This window comes from Haliotis asinina, chromosome 13, assembly GCF_037392515.1.
Source record: "Haliotis asinina isolate JCU_RB_2024 chromosome 13, JCU_Hal_asi_v2, whole genome shotgun sequence".
Taxonomy (NCBI): Eukaryota; Metazoa; Mollusca; class Gastropoda; order Lepetellida; family Haliotidae; genus Haliotis; species Haliotis asinina.
Window position 1 is genome coordinate 31,423,730 of NC_090292.1, and position 20,512 is coordinate 31,444,241.

Below are 20,512 nucleotides of genomic sequence, written 5' to 3' on the forward strand. Positions count from 1 at the left end.
TTGTTGAACTGATTCAGTCTAAATTTAAACATGTATTGACACCCAGTGGTATGTGAACATTAAAACATGTACACAATGCAACCTGCAAAGTTTACAGCTTCAAATGAGATTACATGAAAGGATCCAGTTTAATTTCTCCATTATGTGTGAAAGTCTACCTTCCTCAGGATATCATTGAGTATCCTATACCACACTTAACCTGCAAAGTTAAACAGTCTCGTTAGTGACAACAAAAGGACTATAACCTCCCCGAAGTTTGAAATTCTACCTCCCTTGTGGTATCATTGAATATTATTGAACCGTGTAGAAGTGCAAATTAAGATGGAATGTGCACAAGGTTGAAAAGAACAATGTACAAGAATGTTTCTTAAAAATGTTTGTAGTTCAACTACCCCTCAAGATAACTATATACATTCATGCTTCACAGTGGTCGAAATGGTCTACAGAACTTGCATGAATGTTATCCGGCTTCAAAATCTTTCTACCCCGCCCGTACATTGCAGTTATTATTTTTGTTCAGGCTCGTCGGTGAAGTGACTAATGGGTTCAGGTGGCCAGGCTGTAGTTTGTAGGTTGATCATGTCATCATGTCATACTGCGCGTGGTTCCAAGTTGCAAGCAAATGTGAGTGACGCAACAAAATAATATGAAACACTTAACCTTTGGTGAGTGAGGTAAAAATTCCATTAAAGCAAAGTTACTGTTCAATAGTTATTGCAGTTTTTATCGTAAATAATTCCAACTTCAATTTAATTAAGAATTTATTGATAATGATTGCCAAGTTTTGCTATGAGTGACTTACCAACCATTTAGATTCTAAGAGACCACTTACAAAATATTTATTAATAGTGATCTCTAAAAATTGGACCCGTGAAGGTCCCGGGGTAGAATAGGCCTTCAGCAACCCATGCTTGCCATAAAAGGTGACTATGCTTGTCGTAAGAGGCGACTAACGGGATTGGGTGGTCAGACTAGCTGACTTGGTTGACACATGTCATCGGTTCCCCATTGCGCAGATCGATGCTCGTGTTGTTGATCACTGGATTGTCTGGTCCAGACTCGATTATTTACATACCGTCGCCATATAGCTGGAATATTGCTAAGTGCGACATAAAACTAAACTCACTCACTCACTCTCTAAAAATTGAACTTAGTAAATCTGACAATATGTGAACAGTAACTGAAAATCCATATGGCAGCTAACATTAACTTTTGGCTGTTTAGTTTGGATTTTCATTTAGCTAATAACAAGTAGGTAAAATAATGAGTAAAATTTTGATCTTGGACCCCTGTCCCAGTGACCGGATTTTATCATGCCGTAGCCCAGTGATTAAGAGTTTGTTTGTCACGCTGAAGACTGGATTTCGATTCCCCACATGGGTACAGTGTATGAAGCCTATTTTTGGTGTTGTTCTTTCCTGGTGTTAAAACAAAACTAACATACTCACTCACTTGATTGTCTACCAGTTCCTGATTACTGTAGACGTATTATATATTGCGCAGGTTTCTTTTCGTGAAAAATATTTTACTGTGAAAATGTATACACAGCGAATAAACCTTTCATTCATTCATACTACCCACACTCGCCTGTGAGTTGTTACCATAAGACATCGACAGCCATGTCTTGTTCTCATCATGTTGTTTCACTGCGAATAGCTTATGTTACAAGTTCATTTAAAATATCACCGGCAATTGATTGTGATTGTGAAACAAAGTACTTGCCTACTAGTGCATATAGCAGTTGCTCTCTGTTTTTGTAATGCATAAGAACCTAGGTATTTTCCTTTGAGCTTATGGAAGCTTTCCATCACATTTGCTTACCATTATCAATTTGTTTACAGAAAGTCAACAGCTGTTTGATTGGTTGCTATTTACAGATAGGCCAATCAATGAAGGGTTGATAAACCACTTTCTATTCTATTTCGACAGAGCATACACCTAAATATTTAGGTGGGTTTTTTTTTCGTACGCTGGCACTTATTTTTCTTGCAAGATCAACTTTTCTGTAGTGTATCTTACACAAATGTGCAGGTTATCTGTAGCTCTGGTGTGTAAACGTATTACCGCCCAGGTAGGAATTTCCTGTGAGAAGCCATACACGCCACCTGACAGGGCCGATTGTTCAATACTCTGTTCTCTTAACCGCCATTTAAATCTTTAACCAGCCTTTAGCTAACCAAGCGCTAAATATGCTATGTTCAAAACATAGTTAGCCAGCCATCAGCTAACATCGTCATCAAAATTTAACAGTGTGGTTAACATCACTGGTTAGCTTCCATATATCCCACAGTTCTGTTTTCTGAGTACTTGTGGTTACCAAAAATGGAAACGCAAAATGCTGTCTGCATCCCAAGCAAAAAAAGATGCCAAATCTATTGTTTATCATATCACGTCGAAGCGCTGCGAACGTTCTTTATTGGAACATAAGGTTTGCATATATATTTAAAAGACATAATTATGATCCCAGCTTTGTGGGGGACTTACTTCAATTAATTTTCCGACAAAAGAAAAGACATTTCATTGAGAAACTACAACATGGCTGTTGATACAATATAATGAATCCATCAAAATAATATTATTAGTAGAAACATATTGTCCATGGATAGACAATTTACAAATGCTAAACACAGGCGTTATGCATAGGCTGCTACAGTTGTTATGAATCTTTGAATTCCCACACGACCTATCGCTCACTTTTCACTCCTTAAATTGTCATGACTGTCAGGCCAAGTCGTGAAGATGCTATCAAAATCATTTATTAATGAACAATATGGATGTTGTAAATTAATACCATTATATTTTTTTATCTGAAATATGCATCCAGTACCAGTATATGTTACTAGCACCACATGCATTTAGAATCAAACTGTAATTGTACTATATGCCTCAGTGCCAACAGTGCTGAATATTACCCAGCCATGCTTTTGACAGGAATCTCATGAACAATACTGTGCAATATTGTCATTATCTGAATGCCTTCACAGACACATACTCCGGAAAGATGTCTTGAAAAACATGGATCTAATTTATAGATTAGCATATACTCATCAATCAGATGATCCTCCATTTAGACCAGTTCACAAGTGACTACTGAAAATGCATAGATAGTTCTTTTCAGTGTCTTCGAGGACGGGAAAAGGTGTTATATTTCACAAGTGTATTATGGAATGGTGTAGTGAATCGGCAGAGAAATATTATTGTGCCATTGTATTCTTTGTATGAACCTATCAGTGCATAACATCTGCATTCAGATATTGTTTTCATAAACACACTCGCAAAAATGGCCAAGTGCACTTCTCACCATATTGGAGAGTGTTTACAAAATCATGTTTCATTAAGTCTGATATTGAAACACAAATTAACCAATTACATCACTTATATTTCATATTCAGCAGCGACAAGTGCATCTCTTAATTGCTTATACATTTTAGAATCTAATTACAACTGCCCTTTGTCACCTAGTGTCTAGATAAACTGAAGCGAAAGATATTTGGGGATGGGAAAGATTGTTGTGCTTGAAAGACAACACCTGTTTGAAATGTAAACAAAGAAAGACAATTTCTGATTTGACCCAGTGTGTATGCATTATCTCAAATTTTCAGACACCCAGTTTGTATGCATAGAGCATCGTAGCAAGGAATTCGAAATTCAATGGAGATACAGTATACAAATGTGATTTGTTTATATGAAACTTTCAAGTTTCTGTGAAGCGTGATGCCATGTGATTGATGAAAAATCATGCAGAACGACAACAGTAATGATTGGCATTTCTTCCAGTGAAAACAATAAAACATATAACAATACGCAGATAGTCAGAATCATTCTGATTACTTTCATCTCATATTTATGTACAAACTAACCCTGAATCAAGGGAAGGGTCCTCACGAGGCTAAGTAAACTTAGTCTCTGCTGCAGGGAAGTGTGACAAATAGTACTTAGATTAACTTTACTAAAACTGGGGTCCTTGAAAAAAAACATGTCAGCCACCATGTTTTTAAGAAATCGGTCAACGATTGTGATGTCATATGTCAACATTGTTGTACATATTTGGCTGAGGTGTACTTGTACAACATGTATTTTATGTGCACAGCAGCAGATTCATATGTAACTCTTCATCACATCAATTCCCAATATGGAAGTCCAGTCCGCGATAGACCTTATCCATTCTTACCTGAACTACCACTCATCATGAAAGCAGCATTAGCCATGAACACCATCTGCAAATTAACAACACCTTTAAAAAGTTAGTGGCAGTTCTTAGGTGTGTTAACTTAACGTCAGGTAATTGAGTTTTGAACAACAAGATAAGATGATTTGTTAGCAACCTAAGAGATAACTGAGTTTTGAACGATCAGGCTCTGGTTGTTTTCACTGCAATTAGTGGCGACCTAACAGACAACTGGCAGCTACAGCAATTACTTATTTATCTGTGCGATGTGGTCTAAAGTGTCAACTGCACGAAATTTGCACCAAGCTAAAAAAAATTGTTTATAATGAATTATGCTTAGACTGCCATCATATTGCGGGAATGTTTCTGAGTGTGGTAACAGCAGAATCACAGACATGAAAATTACCCATGGCCCTGAACCACAAAGTGATCTTTGCGTTAAGGATACTCTGATACTTTAACATAACCACCAGTAGAACACTTTTCCTCAAGCCCTGTCTGGCACGACTGTGAAGTGCGTATCACAACATTGCAGGTATATAGAGACTCCTACGACAGGACGCAACACGATGTAGGCAGTGGGTATACATAGCTGTATTTACTTGTGTTGCTTGCACTGGTGCAATCCATTATTACAGTGGAACCTTTACTTGTGTTGCTTGCACTGGTGCAATCCATTATTACAGTGGAACCTTTACTTGTGTTGCTTGCACTGGTGCAATCCATTATTACAGTGGAACCTTTACTTGTGTTGCTTGCTCTGGTGCAATCCATTATTACAATGGAACCTTTACTTGTGTTGCTTGCACTGGTGCAATCCATTATTACAGTGGAACCTTTACTTGTGTTGCTTGCACTGGTGCAATCCATTATTACAGTGGAACCTTTACTTGTGTTGCTTGCACTGGTGCAATCCATTATTACAGTGGAACCTTTACTTGTGTTGCTTGCACTGGTGCAATCCATTATTACAGTGGAACCTTTACTTGTGTTGCTTGCACTGGTGCAATCCATTATTACAGTGGAACCTAGTTATTAGTCTACATGGTGCAATTTAGAGCTTTGTTACTTGCACTAGTGGGTCTTTATCTTAGGTTGCACCTGGTCCAAGTAGCAAAGCATTAAATGGAGCCCTGTAGCAAGCAGTTTAGCATCCCTTAAATCAAGCCCCGCATAGGCTTACTGTCTCTGCTGTCTCTGCTTTTCAGCGGTGTCTGTCCATACATATGTTCCGATTGTTGTTAACACAATATCTCACGAACTGTTGTATCCAATATCTTCAAATTTGGTGAAAGCCTACATTGGGGGATTACACAGGCACCAGTCAGTTTTGGTGTCTTTGACCTTATTTTCAAGGTCACCACGACACTACTGCCACTTTTCAGATTCTTGTTAACACAGTATTTCACGAACTGTTGTTCCCAACATCTTCAAAATTGGTGAAAGCCTACATTGAAGGATTACGCAGACACAGCTCAGTGTTGGTGACCTTGACCTTATTTTCAAGGTCACCACGACACTTTGGCCACTTTTCAGATTCTTGTTAATGCGATATCTCATGAGCTATTGTACCCAATATCTTCAAATTTGGGGACAGCCTACATTTGGGGATTACACAGACACCGGAGAATTTTGGTGACCTTGACCTTATTTTCAAGATCAATGTTATCAATATTTCATTGTTCTTTAGTGCCGGGGGACTTCGCCATATTTGTTGCAAACACTTACAATGAACTTATTGCTGAACGTTGGCAAGAAATCTACATAGGCCTGAATAATGCCAGCATATGAAAACCATTTCCAAAGCTCCACAGTCTCTCCCCCAAAAGAGACAGAAATTCTGCTACCCTTCTAATGAACTCCCAATAAGCTCTTGGCCATATGGGTATGATGCTTACACTTTTGAAACAAAGTGAGTATCTCCAATTTCAAGTGGGTGTCTGTAGTTTCAGATTCCCACCATCTGTTTAAAACCTGGGTATTCATTTCAGATAAGTGTTACAGGTGCAACATTGTTTTATACAATAACAGAATAAGACAAAGTCCACCCGGCAATGCTAAATTATAGCTAATATAGGTTTATCATGCTGTTTGAAATGATATGCGCCTTGCTCTGTATCTGTATTGGTGTTAAACGAGATACCAAGATGGTTATTAGATGATATTATGTTCACTCTAACAGTTATTTCTTTTCAAAACGCATGGGCATTTGATCGTGTGGAAACTGCAACATGATTTTAATAAATGGGTAAATACACAGCATTATTTTGACGTAGCGCAAACAAAAATATATAGGTTTTTTTTTTCGTACGCTGGCACTTATTTTTTTCTTGTGTATATCATCTTTTCTAGCATATTTTACGCAGATGTGCAGCTTATCTGAAGCTCTGCTTTCTAAAGGGGTGGTGGGGTGGCCTAGTGGTTAAAGCATTCACTCATCACACCAAAGTCCTGGGTACAATCCCCCATGAGAAACCCATTTCTGGTGCCCTCTGCTATAATGCTGGAATATTGCTGAAACCTTATTCACTCACTCAGTCTTTTATTCATGCACTCACTGATTTACTCACATATGAGTGTGAGTAAATCAGTGAGTGCTACTAAATACTATCCCTATTAGCAATGGCGAGAATTCTCATAATTTCCACAAGATTTTAAGTTTCCATTTCAATTGAACCTGCTGCATTGGAATTCCAAGTCAAGACACTGTCTCTACCAACCAGCTCTGATGGGTACAACTACAAGGTGCTTAATGAAGCGGATTGTCAGGCTTATATTAGTGACCCAGTTGATTGATATCACTGCATTGTTTCATAGAGATTTAGTTAGCTGCAGGCCATTCTCCTCTAGCTGAAATACTAAAGACTGTTGTGTTTGAGAACACAGAGTTTAAACTGAATATTTTGTGCTGTTCCAAAGCAAACATAAATGTTAAACTGAATTATTTTTAGCTCTTGCAAAGGAGATCAGAAGAAAAAGATTAAACTGAATATCATGTGCAACAAATTTTAAAATTGTTTACCTGTCATACCTGTATGAGCAGATCGATGATTGAACAGGTGTCATAACGAGGCAGGTGGCATGTGAAGCAATCATACCTGTGTTATTAGTTATAATAATTACCCAATTAATCATCTTAATCATCCTGATGAAATGCTGACACATGTCTGAGTGTTCCATATATTTAAAATATTTACCTCCTTTTTTGAAAGCTGATTATTCACTAGACAAGGTATATACTATGTCAATGTTCGTAGTCAGGGTCCAATCCACAAAGGCACCAAAACGTAACTCTACACATTATTGGGCAGTGGATATGCTAGTGGTTAAAGCGTTCACTCGTCACACAGAAGACCTGGGTTTGATTACCCATATCGACACAATGTCAGAAGGTCATTTTGTGTTTCCCCACCATGCCCTGCTTCTCCACTTCGCACTGCCCTGCCCCACTCTACTTCCTTGGCCCCTCACCTCTCCACTTCATTCCACTCCACTCCTCTCCGACTTCCTGGAACAGACTCTGACATAACCTGTGTTAAGAACCAGAACACAACATGAAATATTCAAAAGGTGCTATGTCTGGAGTCCGAGCTTTTGACCTGGCGCAATGAAACCTTCAAGATGGAAGGCAACTTGTTTGAGTGGCATTTTAGAAGTTGAGACAAACCACAAAATTGTTAAAAAAAATTGACATCAAATTTTCACAGTTGTTTCCGTAAATCTTGACAGTTGCTAGTAAATCTTATTGCCTGTTCGGAGGAAATGATTAACCAGGGGAATTCACTGCCAGTCCTCAGAACTTGTTTGCTATGAATATACCGGTCCTTTGACTTTTTTACCTGTAAAATACCAGTAAACGGAAACACTGTTATAATTTATCATGACTTGACCATGAATATATTGCTTGGTATGATTATTGGTGCACAATATTTTTGTGCTAAAGGCGCAAAAATTAGTTCAACGGGAAAAGAACTATGATTACATGATGAAGACTCGGGTTTGATTCCTCGCATGGGTAGAATGTATGAAGTCCATCCCTGGAGCACCCTGTTATGATATTGCTGGAATATTGCTAAAAGTGGCATGGACGGGAGATGACCCTAATCTGTTTTACTTGTCTGCAAATCTAGCAATAGCTACAAAAAGTTTTGCACCCATGCTTCAGACAATTCAAAATTAACATTGAGGTGTTTGGTAAGATGAATATGTTGTTCACAGGTCCCTCAGAGCTCAAGGAACATAAACGAACTTGGAGGGTACATCAACCCATGTTCCCCTCATGACCAGTGAACAACTTATAATTTTATACCACTGGTTAATTCAGTTTGACCAATCACAAGGACCAATGTGTGGACCAGTGATGATTTGGATTTATGTTTAGGAAAGCGTTAGAAAGGTTCTTGGTCTGTTCAGATCTTCAAGATGTGTATTCTTCAAACAAATTAATCGTCAAGTGACTGCTTTTCTATTGTTTTAGATGAATAGGTAGTTGTGGTGCTGTTTCAGCTGCAGTAGATATTAGTATTGAATACTTGGGTTCATGGCACAAGGATGTATGTTCAGATATTAGGAGGTGTAGAATATTGCAAGGATATATTTTAAATTATGTTTTATATATGTATGTCTGTTGAGTAACTCCTATTCAAGTTTTTTTTCTAGTTTTTAGCATCAAGCATTATTATAGTCGACATACAGCATAGAGATTGATGATAATTAACTAAGTATTGATCGATTATCGAGAAATATCAGAGAGTAGTGGCATGTCTATGTATGGATTACAAAGGAAACAGTGCCCAGGGCATAATGTACAAATAATGCATAATGCCCAAGATTAAAGTGATAACTGTGTGTATTCTGTACACAAAATATATAACTTTATTCTCTCACCAAAGTTTCTGTACAATTTTACCAATGTCAGAAGTTTCATACAAATAGTGATATGTATTTTTTCTGTTGACGATATCTTGGATAAAGAGTTTCACAGTTTATGTCATAACGTATTTGTATAGTTTGTGGTGCTGAATTGTAAATGTAGGCCCGAAGATGAATATCAAGTTTGCTGTGTGCCAGTACTTTTTGCAGCACAAATATCAGGGATGAGAAATTTCCGCATATCCGCGGAAATCCGCGTTTTTTTTACATCCCCAGGGTCATTTTTCTGAAACGTCTAAATATATATACAGTGTTAATATTGATTTTAGAAGCTATATTTAGTGTGTAAAATGCCAAAATCCCAGGAGCTTCCGGGGGGCTTCGCCCCCCTGGGCCTGGCTGGGGGCCGGTTGCCCCCAAACCTCCGACTAGTTTTCAGCTGTAAATGAAAATTTCCATTCTCATCCCTGAAATATTTGAAGTGCTCACTGAATTTGTAAGACTTAATGCTTTCACAAGCATATGTTATGTAGACTTATGTTGATCTGTCAAGGTCTCAATTGTCAATGAATAGGTACATGAGACGAGACGAGACTATATGTTTTTTAGTGAGGAAATTTCTATAGAATGTATTTTAAGAGCTGCTTCCAGTGCATATTGTGTTTCATTTATGGCTTGTATGTTTCAAAAGAAACGTTGCAATCTTGTCTTGCCGAGACTGTCTGTAGTCAGGTGTGCATAGTTGTGTATCGTCATGTCCATTTTACACCATGACACGATTACCTGGTTGTGTGTCATGTAGGGTTGGGTTTTGCCAAAAGTTTTGTATTGCGATATATTGTTATATGGGTGGCATATTGCAATATGTGTTGCAATACATAGTGAAAGTGTAGCACATGGTTTACGGTAATGATATTACTCAAGTTCTTTTGAAACCTCTGGCCACTGTCAGGACTTAAATGTGATTATACAAGAGATCAACTGATAATGTTTCCTGTTTCCAAATTGAAGACTCCGCTTTAAAGTTTTGAACTCAAGAAAAGACGTCTGCAGCATCGTCCACCATTTTGGTTTGTTTATATCCCCACAGTGATTGTCGGTAACAATGTATATTGTTTACATATATATGGTTTTAAGTCATGCAAATGCAATTATATGACCAATAAACATTCTCAAAACTATTAATGTATAATAATGTAAAGAAAATGCAATTATTAGTAGTATTTTCACTACATCATTAAAATTCTGGATCGTGATCATGGAAATTGCCAGTCACATCAGATGAACCAGTTTGTGAAAAGTGTACTGCTGTATATATATTATGAAGTTTAGATTGCATAATACTGGTTAACAGGTAATATTGCACTCCCGTAATGTCATATCACCTTGGAAGCATCAAGTGGTTCTTGTAATTGAGTGTGGGATTTTCATCACAGATCTTACAAATTTTTGTTTGCAAGTTACAACAGTGCCTGTCTGAACCGGCACTCATTCGGACTGAATAAATAATTCAGTTTAGACAATGTTCCAGATTGTAGAGCTCATGATAAATGTACAAGTCACAAATAGGACTGAGATTTTATGCCGGTGTTGACAACTTCCAATGTATGTAGTGTGGACAAAACATGAGGTTCATAACAGTTATCACAATTTTGAAAATCAAACCTTGTTATAAAACTACGTGTGCTTATATTTTAGGCCCATGATAGAACTTTACCTTGATTCAGTGTAAACTTAAGCGTTTCTTTTCAAGGATACAGAGATATTTCTTACAAAACAAGAAGACGTCAAAATTGAATAACGTTTTATGAATATTAAATGAAGATTCGGTTTCCATAGGTTAGACTTAGCCATGATGAATTGGCGTTCCTCTGCTTCTTTTTAGTAGTGTAGGTTAAATTTAGGCTATATGATCCTCTCACCTGTGACAGCTACTTCCAAAGGGACTGGAAGAATCAATTCCATGACATTACAGTATAAGAGACAAGTTTGTGGATTCTTTGACTCAGTGACTATTCGTCATCATTTCCTTACAGTGCACCACTCACATTGTCAGTCACTGGATTGTCTGGTTCAATCTCGATATTAAACAAGTCATCGTAACTTAGCTAAGTACTGCTGAGTGCAGTTGGACATTGATTTCATCCCTGTCAGAGTTATGCAGTGTACTTGCCCCTCTTTCATCTCACAAGACGTTTGTCGATGCTCACCTTAGAGGAAAAAAAACTTTGCGTTCCTAAGATGCATAGCCCCATGGGGTTGTGTTTACAGCGAGGTCTTTCATGGGATTGAGGTCTTACCGAATTTTGAAATTCAGATGGCATTTCCTTGCCTTTCAGAGCGTGTTGTCATCAACTCACATGACAGCAAGTCAAATTAGCAGACAGAAACTTTATTAAATAATAAATATTATTTATTTTGTTGAGTCCTTAGGGACAATGCTTCTTTTTTTTGTAGTTACTTGTTACCAGAGCACAAAATGCTTGGCATCCAGAAGACACAGCGAGTAAATAGTGTGCATGAAATGTAGATTCATTTGCGTGAAACATACAGGTTTTTGGGTGAACATGAGCACTGATTTATACCTCCTGCAGTTGGGATTTAGGTAATGCCTTATGCTCACCCAGTAATCTGAACTGTCTTCATGCAGCTGCAGGTGAGCATGTCAGGTGCATAGAGTAGAGTTTCACATGTATTTCTGCTTCAACAAATATCCAGTAAAGGAATTATCTTTATTTTGTGGCAGTGGGGTAGTCTTTTATCCCCTGCAATGTGTTTTGTTGGGAGTATTAGAATACGCTTCATCCATCCGTGCATCCATATGTCCTTCCGTGCGCATTTATCTTTTTGGGAGTAGAACTTTAAAACCGTTTAATATTTCTTCACCAAACTTATCACACAGATATCTCTGCTGGTGCCTTTTGGTAATTTTTGAATTCTGATTAAAATATTTTGGCATTTACATGGCAACAAGTTTGTCTTGGACTGAAGATGGTGGTTGTGGTCTTTTTAGGAGCAGACATTTCATTGCTCTCCTTCCACTTTTATATATACGTACACCAATTTGGCATAATCATGACTTGTAGATATATTCATGAAGGATATTTTGCCATTGTCTTCTTGTTTGGTTTTAATTGTTCACTTACCATACTGCATTCGATGGTTCTATGCTGGACATTTGTACAATATTTTGAAGGTCATATGTATAGCAAAAATCATGGTAGACAATGTAAAACCAGAGGGGGAGGGATCTCCTAACCCCAATGGTTTTATGTTATCTACCAAAACAGAGGGGAAGTGTTTTCTGTTTATACTGTCAATGATGGATAATTACAATTTAGATGATCATTTAATGAAGCTGCATAACAAAAACTGAAATGTATGTAAAATCAATTTTATTGTCAGTAACTATAAATAGTTACTGTCGGCCTAATGACTGTGGTAGAGTGTCTGCCTACAGATCTGTGAGTTGCAGTTCCAATCTTGCTATGGAGACCATTTGCACTTTGAGCTTAATCTTGAACAATATTTCTTCAGTTGATTTCAAACCCTCATATATTTGTATGTTGATGCTCATATAGACTTAGGAAAAGATGATTGTAGAAAGTAAAACCTGGGAAGAGGTCTTACTAACGAAAAGTAAAACCTGGGAAGAGGTCTTTCTAGCAAAAAGTGAAACCTGACCCTGAAAAACAAAAACCTCTAATGGAGTTAATTTGGGAAAACAAGAGATGACCACATATGTAGTGAGAAGCACACTTCAGGTTTATGTCTGGTGTCCTTGCCATGATATAGTGTAAATCCATACTAATTGACTATTTAATTGTCTTAGGGTGACCTGGAATAATTGAAAAAGACAATCTGCATCTTTTCAGCCATTGCTTCACATCTCAGGTTTTCAAAATTTTCACCAAAAGCGACGTGCCACAGGGAAAGTGACATCAAGAAAGTAACTTATCCTAACAAATTTTCCACTTGCCCTGATTTTATGACACAATGTTTGATGTTAATGTTTACTGTACTAATTATCAAACATTGTAAACCAAAAGTTACTGTGTTCTGTAATCTGATTGGTTGAAAAACATGATTAAATGGTATTAGATTCCCGGAAACTGAAAGACTATTCACCGCGTATTGACACGTAAACAATTGTTTTGTTGTGTCATCAACAGTGGTGACGTCATTCAAATCATATTGTGACGTAAAGTTAGAATGACGTCACAAATGAGCAGCTCCCGATGCTACTATGGGAACCAGCTGAAACGGCCAGCTGATGACACTTCACTGCTGTATTCGTATTCGATGTAAACAAGTGCAGACACTAAAACCCTTTGGTTTACTTTTGTGTTTACAATGTCGATAAACATCACGTGTTGGCCAATTTCCGGGTGTTATTGAGTATTTGAAGCACGGGAATATTTCATTTGAAACCTCCGGCTGACGCCGTCGGTTCCAAATGCACTCCCGTGCTTCAAATACTCAATAACACCCGGAAATTGGCCAACACATGATGTTTATCTCCTAAGTGAACAATTTCAAAGAGCAATAGCTCTAAATTATTATTGCAAAATGTAATAGGTGAGTACCATTATTTGATTGCCAGAAATGAAAACTGACTTGTCCTGGACGTTGGGTGATGGGATTTTTTAAAATCTGCATCTAGTGAAAGAGTGAGTTTGACTTTTCTCCACTTTCAGAGTTATCCCAGCTTTGTTAGCAATGTAATACAAGTCACCTCTACAAAACAGACATGTGAAGGTCCCGGGGTAGAATAGGCCTTCAGCAACCCATGCTTCCCATAAAAGGAGACTCAGCTTGTCGTAAGAGGAGACTAACGGGATCGGGTGCTCAGGCTCGCTGACTTGGTTGACACATGTCATCGGTTCCCAATTGCGCAGGTCGATGCTCATGTTGTTGATCACTGGATTGTCTGGTCCAGACTCGATTATTTACAGACTGCCGCCGTATAGCTGGAATATTGCTGAGTGCGGCGTAAAACTAAACTCACTCACTCACTCAATAAAACAATAAAATAAGCTATCACATGGTATCGAGGGTTTTATCATGCATTTATCTAGCCAAATGTTTATACTTAATCAAAAGAAGATAATACACATCAAAATCGACTTGTTTTTTGCTTCAATTTCATCTTCATTTGTTGTGGCAAAACGTTTCCTTGCTGCCATGTTGACACTAGCTGATATATTGACATCAGTGCAGCACACATTACTAAAGGCTTGGTGATGCACACTTTTCTCACTTGCATGGTCACTGAAGCATGGCAAGATAATATGACTGTTGTACTTGCAGATAGTGACGGATGTGTATGGTATTTTATCAGAGTCACGTGAACCAATCAGAACTCAGCATTCTTACATGAGGCTGGATAACATTAGTTATGAATAGCAAAGCTTGTTTAAGTGGCACATTTAGAAAACGTACCAAATCATTTGACAGTAATTGTAGGATTTGTTACATATGGATCACACCGCTTCAAAAAGAAGAGCCCAAATGCACACACACCCTATAGACCACTATGTATCGCCATGGTAACACATTAAAATGGCTGACACCTGTGACAAACAGTAAAATATTTACTTATCTGCAAATAAATATGTAGTGTTGAAGTGATGCATTGGTGAATGGTTTTGTGTTTGTTTAAGTGGCACGTTTAGAAGTTGGTGAAGTAGACAAGTCTATTTTTGTTTGTTGCCATGGAAACAAATGGGATCAGTTAAAGATTAAATGTGTTTGAGTTCAGAATTACTATATGATTAGCGTTAAACTGAGTATGTTATGTTTATTTGTTTTCGAGTTAGATTACAAACCATTGGTCCTCTTTGAGCCAACCAGACTATAGACCTTATATTTTATTGTTAGTATGTGTTACATTAGTAAGTAGACCAGGATAGTTATCGCAGAGGCTAAATTGAAAGTTTGGTTAGAACTTGTGTTTGTGATAAAGTGTTTCTGATGTACCCTGAGTGGTTTTGTTATATATTTGACTTGGATACATGATATGATGCTCTCATTGTCGACCATCAGTTGCCTGTTTTGTTAATGTGTACTGCATGTGAGTTCTCTGATGGCCAAGTTGACTTAAGACACCATGATTTCACGTTTTGATTCCATGATCACAGGTCTGAACCCTAGAACTGCTGTCAGCATTATGTATACTGGTTGTCTATAACTTCAGTCACTTGACCTGTGAAGATCGTGGGTAGAATAGGTCTTCAGCAACCCATGCTTGCCACAAAAGGCAACTATGCTTGTCATAAGAGGTGACTCAGGCTCACTGTTTGATGCTCATGCTGTTGATCACAGGGTTATCTGGAATAGACTCAGACCTCCACCATATTGTTGGAATATTGCAGAATCCAGTGTAAAACTAAACTCAATCACTCACTTGAGCTCTCTTCTGACATGAAGTATTTTGTGGTTTTGTTTGTTGTTTAATGCTTACACTCTGCTACAGTCCATTTGGGTTCAAAGTAGAACGATGAATTGATTGAATAACTAGAAGTAGAGATGGGAGCACAAGGCCATGGCCCTAGAACCTCTCAAATCTGAGACTTAATGATCAATCACAGAAAAATAGTTGATTAAGAAACTTTCATTTAACATTTTTTTATTCTGGACAAAAAAAGTCAGGGATATAAGTAAATTTTGAAATTATTAGTAATGGTCTATTTATTGATTGACACACTGATGAAACATCAGTCATAAAGATGCCAATATCCTTAACTTATTTTGTCCATGTTTATTTTCATTCTTCACACTGAGGCTGGGTGAGCAGCTCCATCCATTTCCTCATTAGGAGGCGCTGTGCAGAGATGCTCATAAGTGTGTGCTGCTCCACCAGCCATTTGAACACAAATGGTACACGACTGGTATACAATAACATGTCCACCAAGTCAGCGATTCAGACCACTCAATCCCATTCTCTTGGAGGAAGCATGGGTTCATTCAACCCAATTCCGTATTTTCTGACATGACAACCAGCTTGCCTGTTATCTGGCTCACGGTCACATTTGCATTTCAGGACCTGATGGCATGATGATGTCATCATTAAATATGCTACAAGTCATGGTGGTGATCACCCTTGTTGCCATGGCAACTGGTGAGTTTACCTTCGTCTGCACCCAGTCACCATCTGCTACTGGTCCCGATTTGCCTCAACTGCCAACACAGTATGAAATGCGAGTGGAGGCCAATATTGTACAGGTGAGAGAATAAAAGTTGTAACTGAAGCTGTTTCAGTAAATTTAATTCATTGTGCTTCAAAAATATTTTGATGCAAGTCATTTATTTTCCCGTGAATATGAGCAACAGGATAATATTGGAAACTACCCATTTGGATGTTATTCTGGTATCGAGAAATTCTGTGGTTTTGAGGAGTGGCATAACATCAACAAAACCAATATTTAGGCATGAGTGTCGTAAACGTAGTTTGATGTGGGCATGAATGTAATATTCTCTTTATAACAGAAGTTGTCAGATTGAGGAAAATACACCCCAAACTATGCGCCGTCATAACTGCTACGCGTAGAACATAACGTCAGAGAAGAAACGTTATGTCGTAGCAATCTTTGTGATGTCATCTCACCATGACAAAGTGATATTTTGCCCAAGGGTATCATATGAAAAATATTAGTCAGATATTTTCGCCCTTATAGGTAATAATAGATAATATTAACGATAAAGAGTATGTGAAGACTGATAATTTCTTCATCACATAAGTCATTCTTTAAAGCTAATTGTATGTGGATTTATGTGAAGAAAATCAAAGCATTTGTATAAGAATGTTTTTTGGGGGGTGGGTGGGGGGTGTTGTTTGTTGGGTTTTTTTCCCAACTGGGGAATTTTGTCATAAGGAGCACCATTTTCTGGTCTAAATGGTTGTACATCCCACTTTGCCTTGATAAGCAACAGCGATTTTTACAGAAATTGTGTCATCGACGATGTTGTACGTACTTAAACTATTGGTAAATACTGATGATATACAGGCATCCAATCTGTATTCAAAGGTTGCTTTAAAAATGTGTTCAGCATGCTTTTGTCGCCACCCTCGAGGGATACGAAATATCCTGATTTCTTTGAAACTGTTTTTTCTCACTTTTTTGCTAAAATTTATTTGTCCTACAATTTTGTTGTTGGCAATCAGTGCTTATGTATATTCCCCAAGTGATGTGAAATACCTTGATTTTTGGGGGACTTTTTGTATTTTTTCCAAATTCACTTCTACATTTTGTTGTTGTTTTTGCTAATCGATAAATAAATGTATTGCCACCTTCCCATTGATGTGAAATATCTTCATTACATTATTTTCCATTTTTAATCTACATTTTTGTCTTTGGTAATTGATGAATATATGTATTGCCACCCCCCTAATGATGTGAAATACCTTGATTTCTTTCAGTGTGTTTTTTACGTATTTCTTAAAATTTACTTCTCTGATATTTATCAATAGTCAATCAATCAATATCAGTAGCCAGTGCTAATTGAAACAAAGACCAGATCATTTATTATATCAGTGCATTAACACTAATAACACTCTTGGGGTAATACTGTATCCATGTATCTGTGTATTCTTTTGCCCCCTGGGAGATTGAGGTAGCCAAGTTGTTAAAGCATTCACCTGTCACCCTGAGGATCCGGGTTCAATTCTCCACATGGATACAGTGTGTGCAGGGCAATGAAAGTAGTGCATGTGGAATTTGGCTGGTGCAAGTAGGTTTTTATCTTAGATTGCACCTGGAGAAAGTAGGTTAACTTCTTTTAAATCGAGCCCTGGGTACCATGTTGGCTTGTCATGCCTGGGTTTTATTCCCCACATGGATACAATATGTGAAGCCCATGTCTGGTGTCCCTGGCATAAACCCACACTCACTCGATCACGATTCTAAATGCTTCAGACACAGCAAACAATCGAGGTCCTGGAAAGTTATGACTGGGAATCAAAGCAGGTTGCAGTGACGATAACTAGAAACGGACAGGTCACCAAAAGTATTCACAACTTCAACACACAGGAGCGATATGACATTCTAGAAAGTAAGTACAAGTTATATATTGTAACATGATGTAATAAATGTATCGCTAATAATTACCTTTCAAAGGTCCAGATAAGATTTAGCTCTGGTGGTGGGAGTGTGGGTATTTTGAATTTTGAATGAATCTCTCTCTCTCTCTCTCTCTCTCTCTCTCTCTCTCTCTCTCTCTCTCTCTCTCTCTCTCTCTCTCTCTCTCTCTCTCTCTCTCTCTCTCTCTCTCTCTCTCTCTCTCTCTCTCTCTCTCTCTCTCTCTCTCTCTCGATAATAATTATTTGAATCTATTATTTGTTAAACAACTTTTATCCTAAGTTGAATAAACTTTTTAGTTTTAAATGCTCAGTTGGCATGCTAAAATTATGAGGTTTTGCAGTCTTAATTTCACTTTGAAAAAAACCCGTAAATCAAATAAGTGAAATTCGTTGGTATGTATTCACTGCAGACAGACTATAACTGGGATCTAAATTATATTTTGATGATAATAGCCTGCCTACACTCATGATTAGCCTTAAACTTAATGTCTGGCCAATTCTGGAAAAGCAATATCTTATGTTGTTGATGTCGCCTGTTTCAGATGAACAAAATGGGTAACATGATGTTATTCTGTAGCATCAGAATAAATTATGCTTCTTTTCAAACTCAAAAAAACTGTGTCAAAATATGGTACCAGTACTTGTTGGTCCCTACCTGGGGTACAGCAAGAACTGATCGGTCTGGTGTCTATCTTAGTAGGGTATTCATGCTTATTATGACTGTGGTAACTTGGTATCTCAGTGTGCTAAGCACGATAAACCCAGCTTAAGTCTGGGCTAGTAGGAGCAGTCACTCATAGAAACATCATTGTATAATAATAAAATAATAGTGAAATAATAGTATGATGTTAAACTCCATTTTACCTCACCTCCAAAGAACATATTTCACGTCACTTGTCCTCAGAATTAATGGATGGTGCTCTCAGTGTTAGGGTTAAGGTCGTCGTAAGTCCATGTGAATTTGTTCCAGGAATCTCTCTGCCGAACCTGCTCAGCGTTACTTTTTCTGATTTGAGACACTTCCTCTACGTTTCACAGACATAAAATTTATGGTTTGAACCAACCAGATATACATCATTCAAAAATGTTAACTTGTGTTCAAAAATCCCATCAGCGGATGCTCATGACAAGTCAGTTTTCATTTCAGGCAATCAAATAATGATATCTTACTTGTCCATGGGCTACTAGATAATTTCCGCTTACAGTTTCAAACTGAAATAAACTTGGATTTCATTTCATATCTGCCCAGAATGTAGTTTTAAATTTCACAATGATAATACTGTAAAGTTATCTTTCTTTGCTATTTATCGCTTCTCGATAAACAGTCCACTAAACGTTAACATCAAAGACCATTTTGATTTATTCTTTCATAGTTGCATCATCACAATTATATCATAAAACTCTTAGGACAAGTGGCACGTGTCTTTCGAAAAAAAAAATTGAACCCCTGGTTATCTTGTTTGTTGATAACCGAGGTTTTCACAATGGTACAGGTTATCAACATCCAGGTGTGATTCTTTGTTTTGTGTTAAAGATGAAACCTGCATCACAACAAACATCTACAGCGTCAGCGTGAACTTCAATGTCTTCGGCTTCACAGTGCACGGAATAGACGGGAAGATTCACATGGCTTCTGTGTCGGACGTCTTCAAGTTTTCGAAAAAATACAATGTTTCATATGTTGGTGAAACAATGGTGAGTTTCAAAGAATTTGGTGCTGCTTGCAAGGATTGGGAAAGGCAGGGGCCATGGGTCATTTTGCACATTGGAATGAAAAATGGCCCATTAAAATTTGGAAGTTTACTATTGTTATAAGGGTAGCATTCTCTTCCCACAGTGGTTACTGGTCACATCTTCCTACGAACCTCTGTTCTAGTACGGCCATATTTCGCGGTTCTCATAACATCCCCTAGCGGCAAAAAATGGCAGCAGATTTATCTCCCTTTATTTTCTGTCCATTCAGAACACGTGTTACATCAACCTAAATTCAACTTGACAAATGCAAGCAATGTGGAGAAACATATATGACATGACTGAGTTCTGTCTAGAAGAAACATTTGCGTATCGCGCTCGGGAAGAGGTTGTAGTTTTTACGATGCATCCAGAAATTACCGAGATCTTGCGAACGATCACTTTTGAAACAAGATCACTGATTGCACTACTAAATCTGATTGCCTCCAATCACAAGTCTTGAACACTCGCACCATGAAAGGGTCGTATTAGAACAGAGGTTACATAGGAAGATGTGACCAGTAACCACTGTGGGAAGAGAATGTAAGGGCAGTGGCCCGTTCTAAATTCAGAAAATGGCCAGTAATCCTGAAAATAGCCCATTGTCAAAGTTTTCTTTCCCAAACCTTGTACTCGAGTGGTTGAAGTACGGTTACTTTTAT

The 20,512-nt window shown here is 37.8% G+C and overlaps 1 protein-coding gene across 3 annotated transcripts in view; it reads left to right on the forward strand.

Annotated features, from left to right (window-relative positions):
• Positions 1-20,512, forward strand: part of LOC137259314 (uncharacterized) — a 52,266-nt gene that overhangs the window by 10,466 nt on the left and 21,288 nt on the right. For all 3 annotated transcript variants that reach the window (XM_067796993.1, XM_067796992.1, XM_067796994.1), the window contains exons 2-4: positions 16,083-16,264; positions 17,956-18,091; positions 19,654-19,814. In XM_067796993.1, the coding sequence (XP_067653094.1) occupies positions 16,094-16,264; positions 17,956-18,091; positions 19,654-19,814 (468 nt within the window). In that variant the 5' untranslated portion in view covers positions 16,083-16,093. The remainder of the gene's footprint in view (positions 1-16,082; positions 16,265-17,955; positions 18,092-19,653; positions 19,815-20,512) is intronic.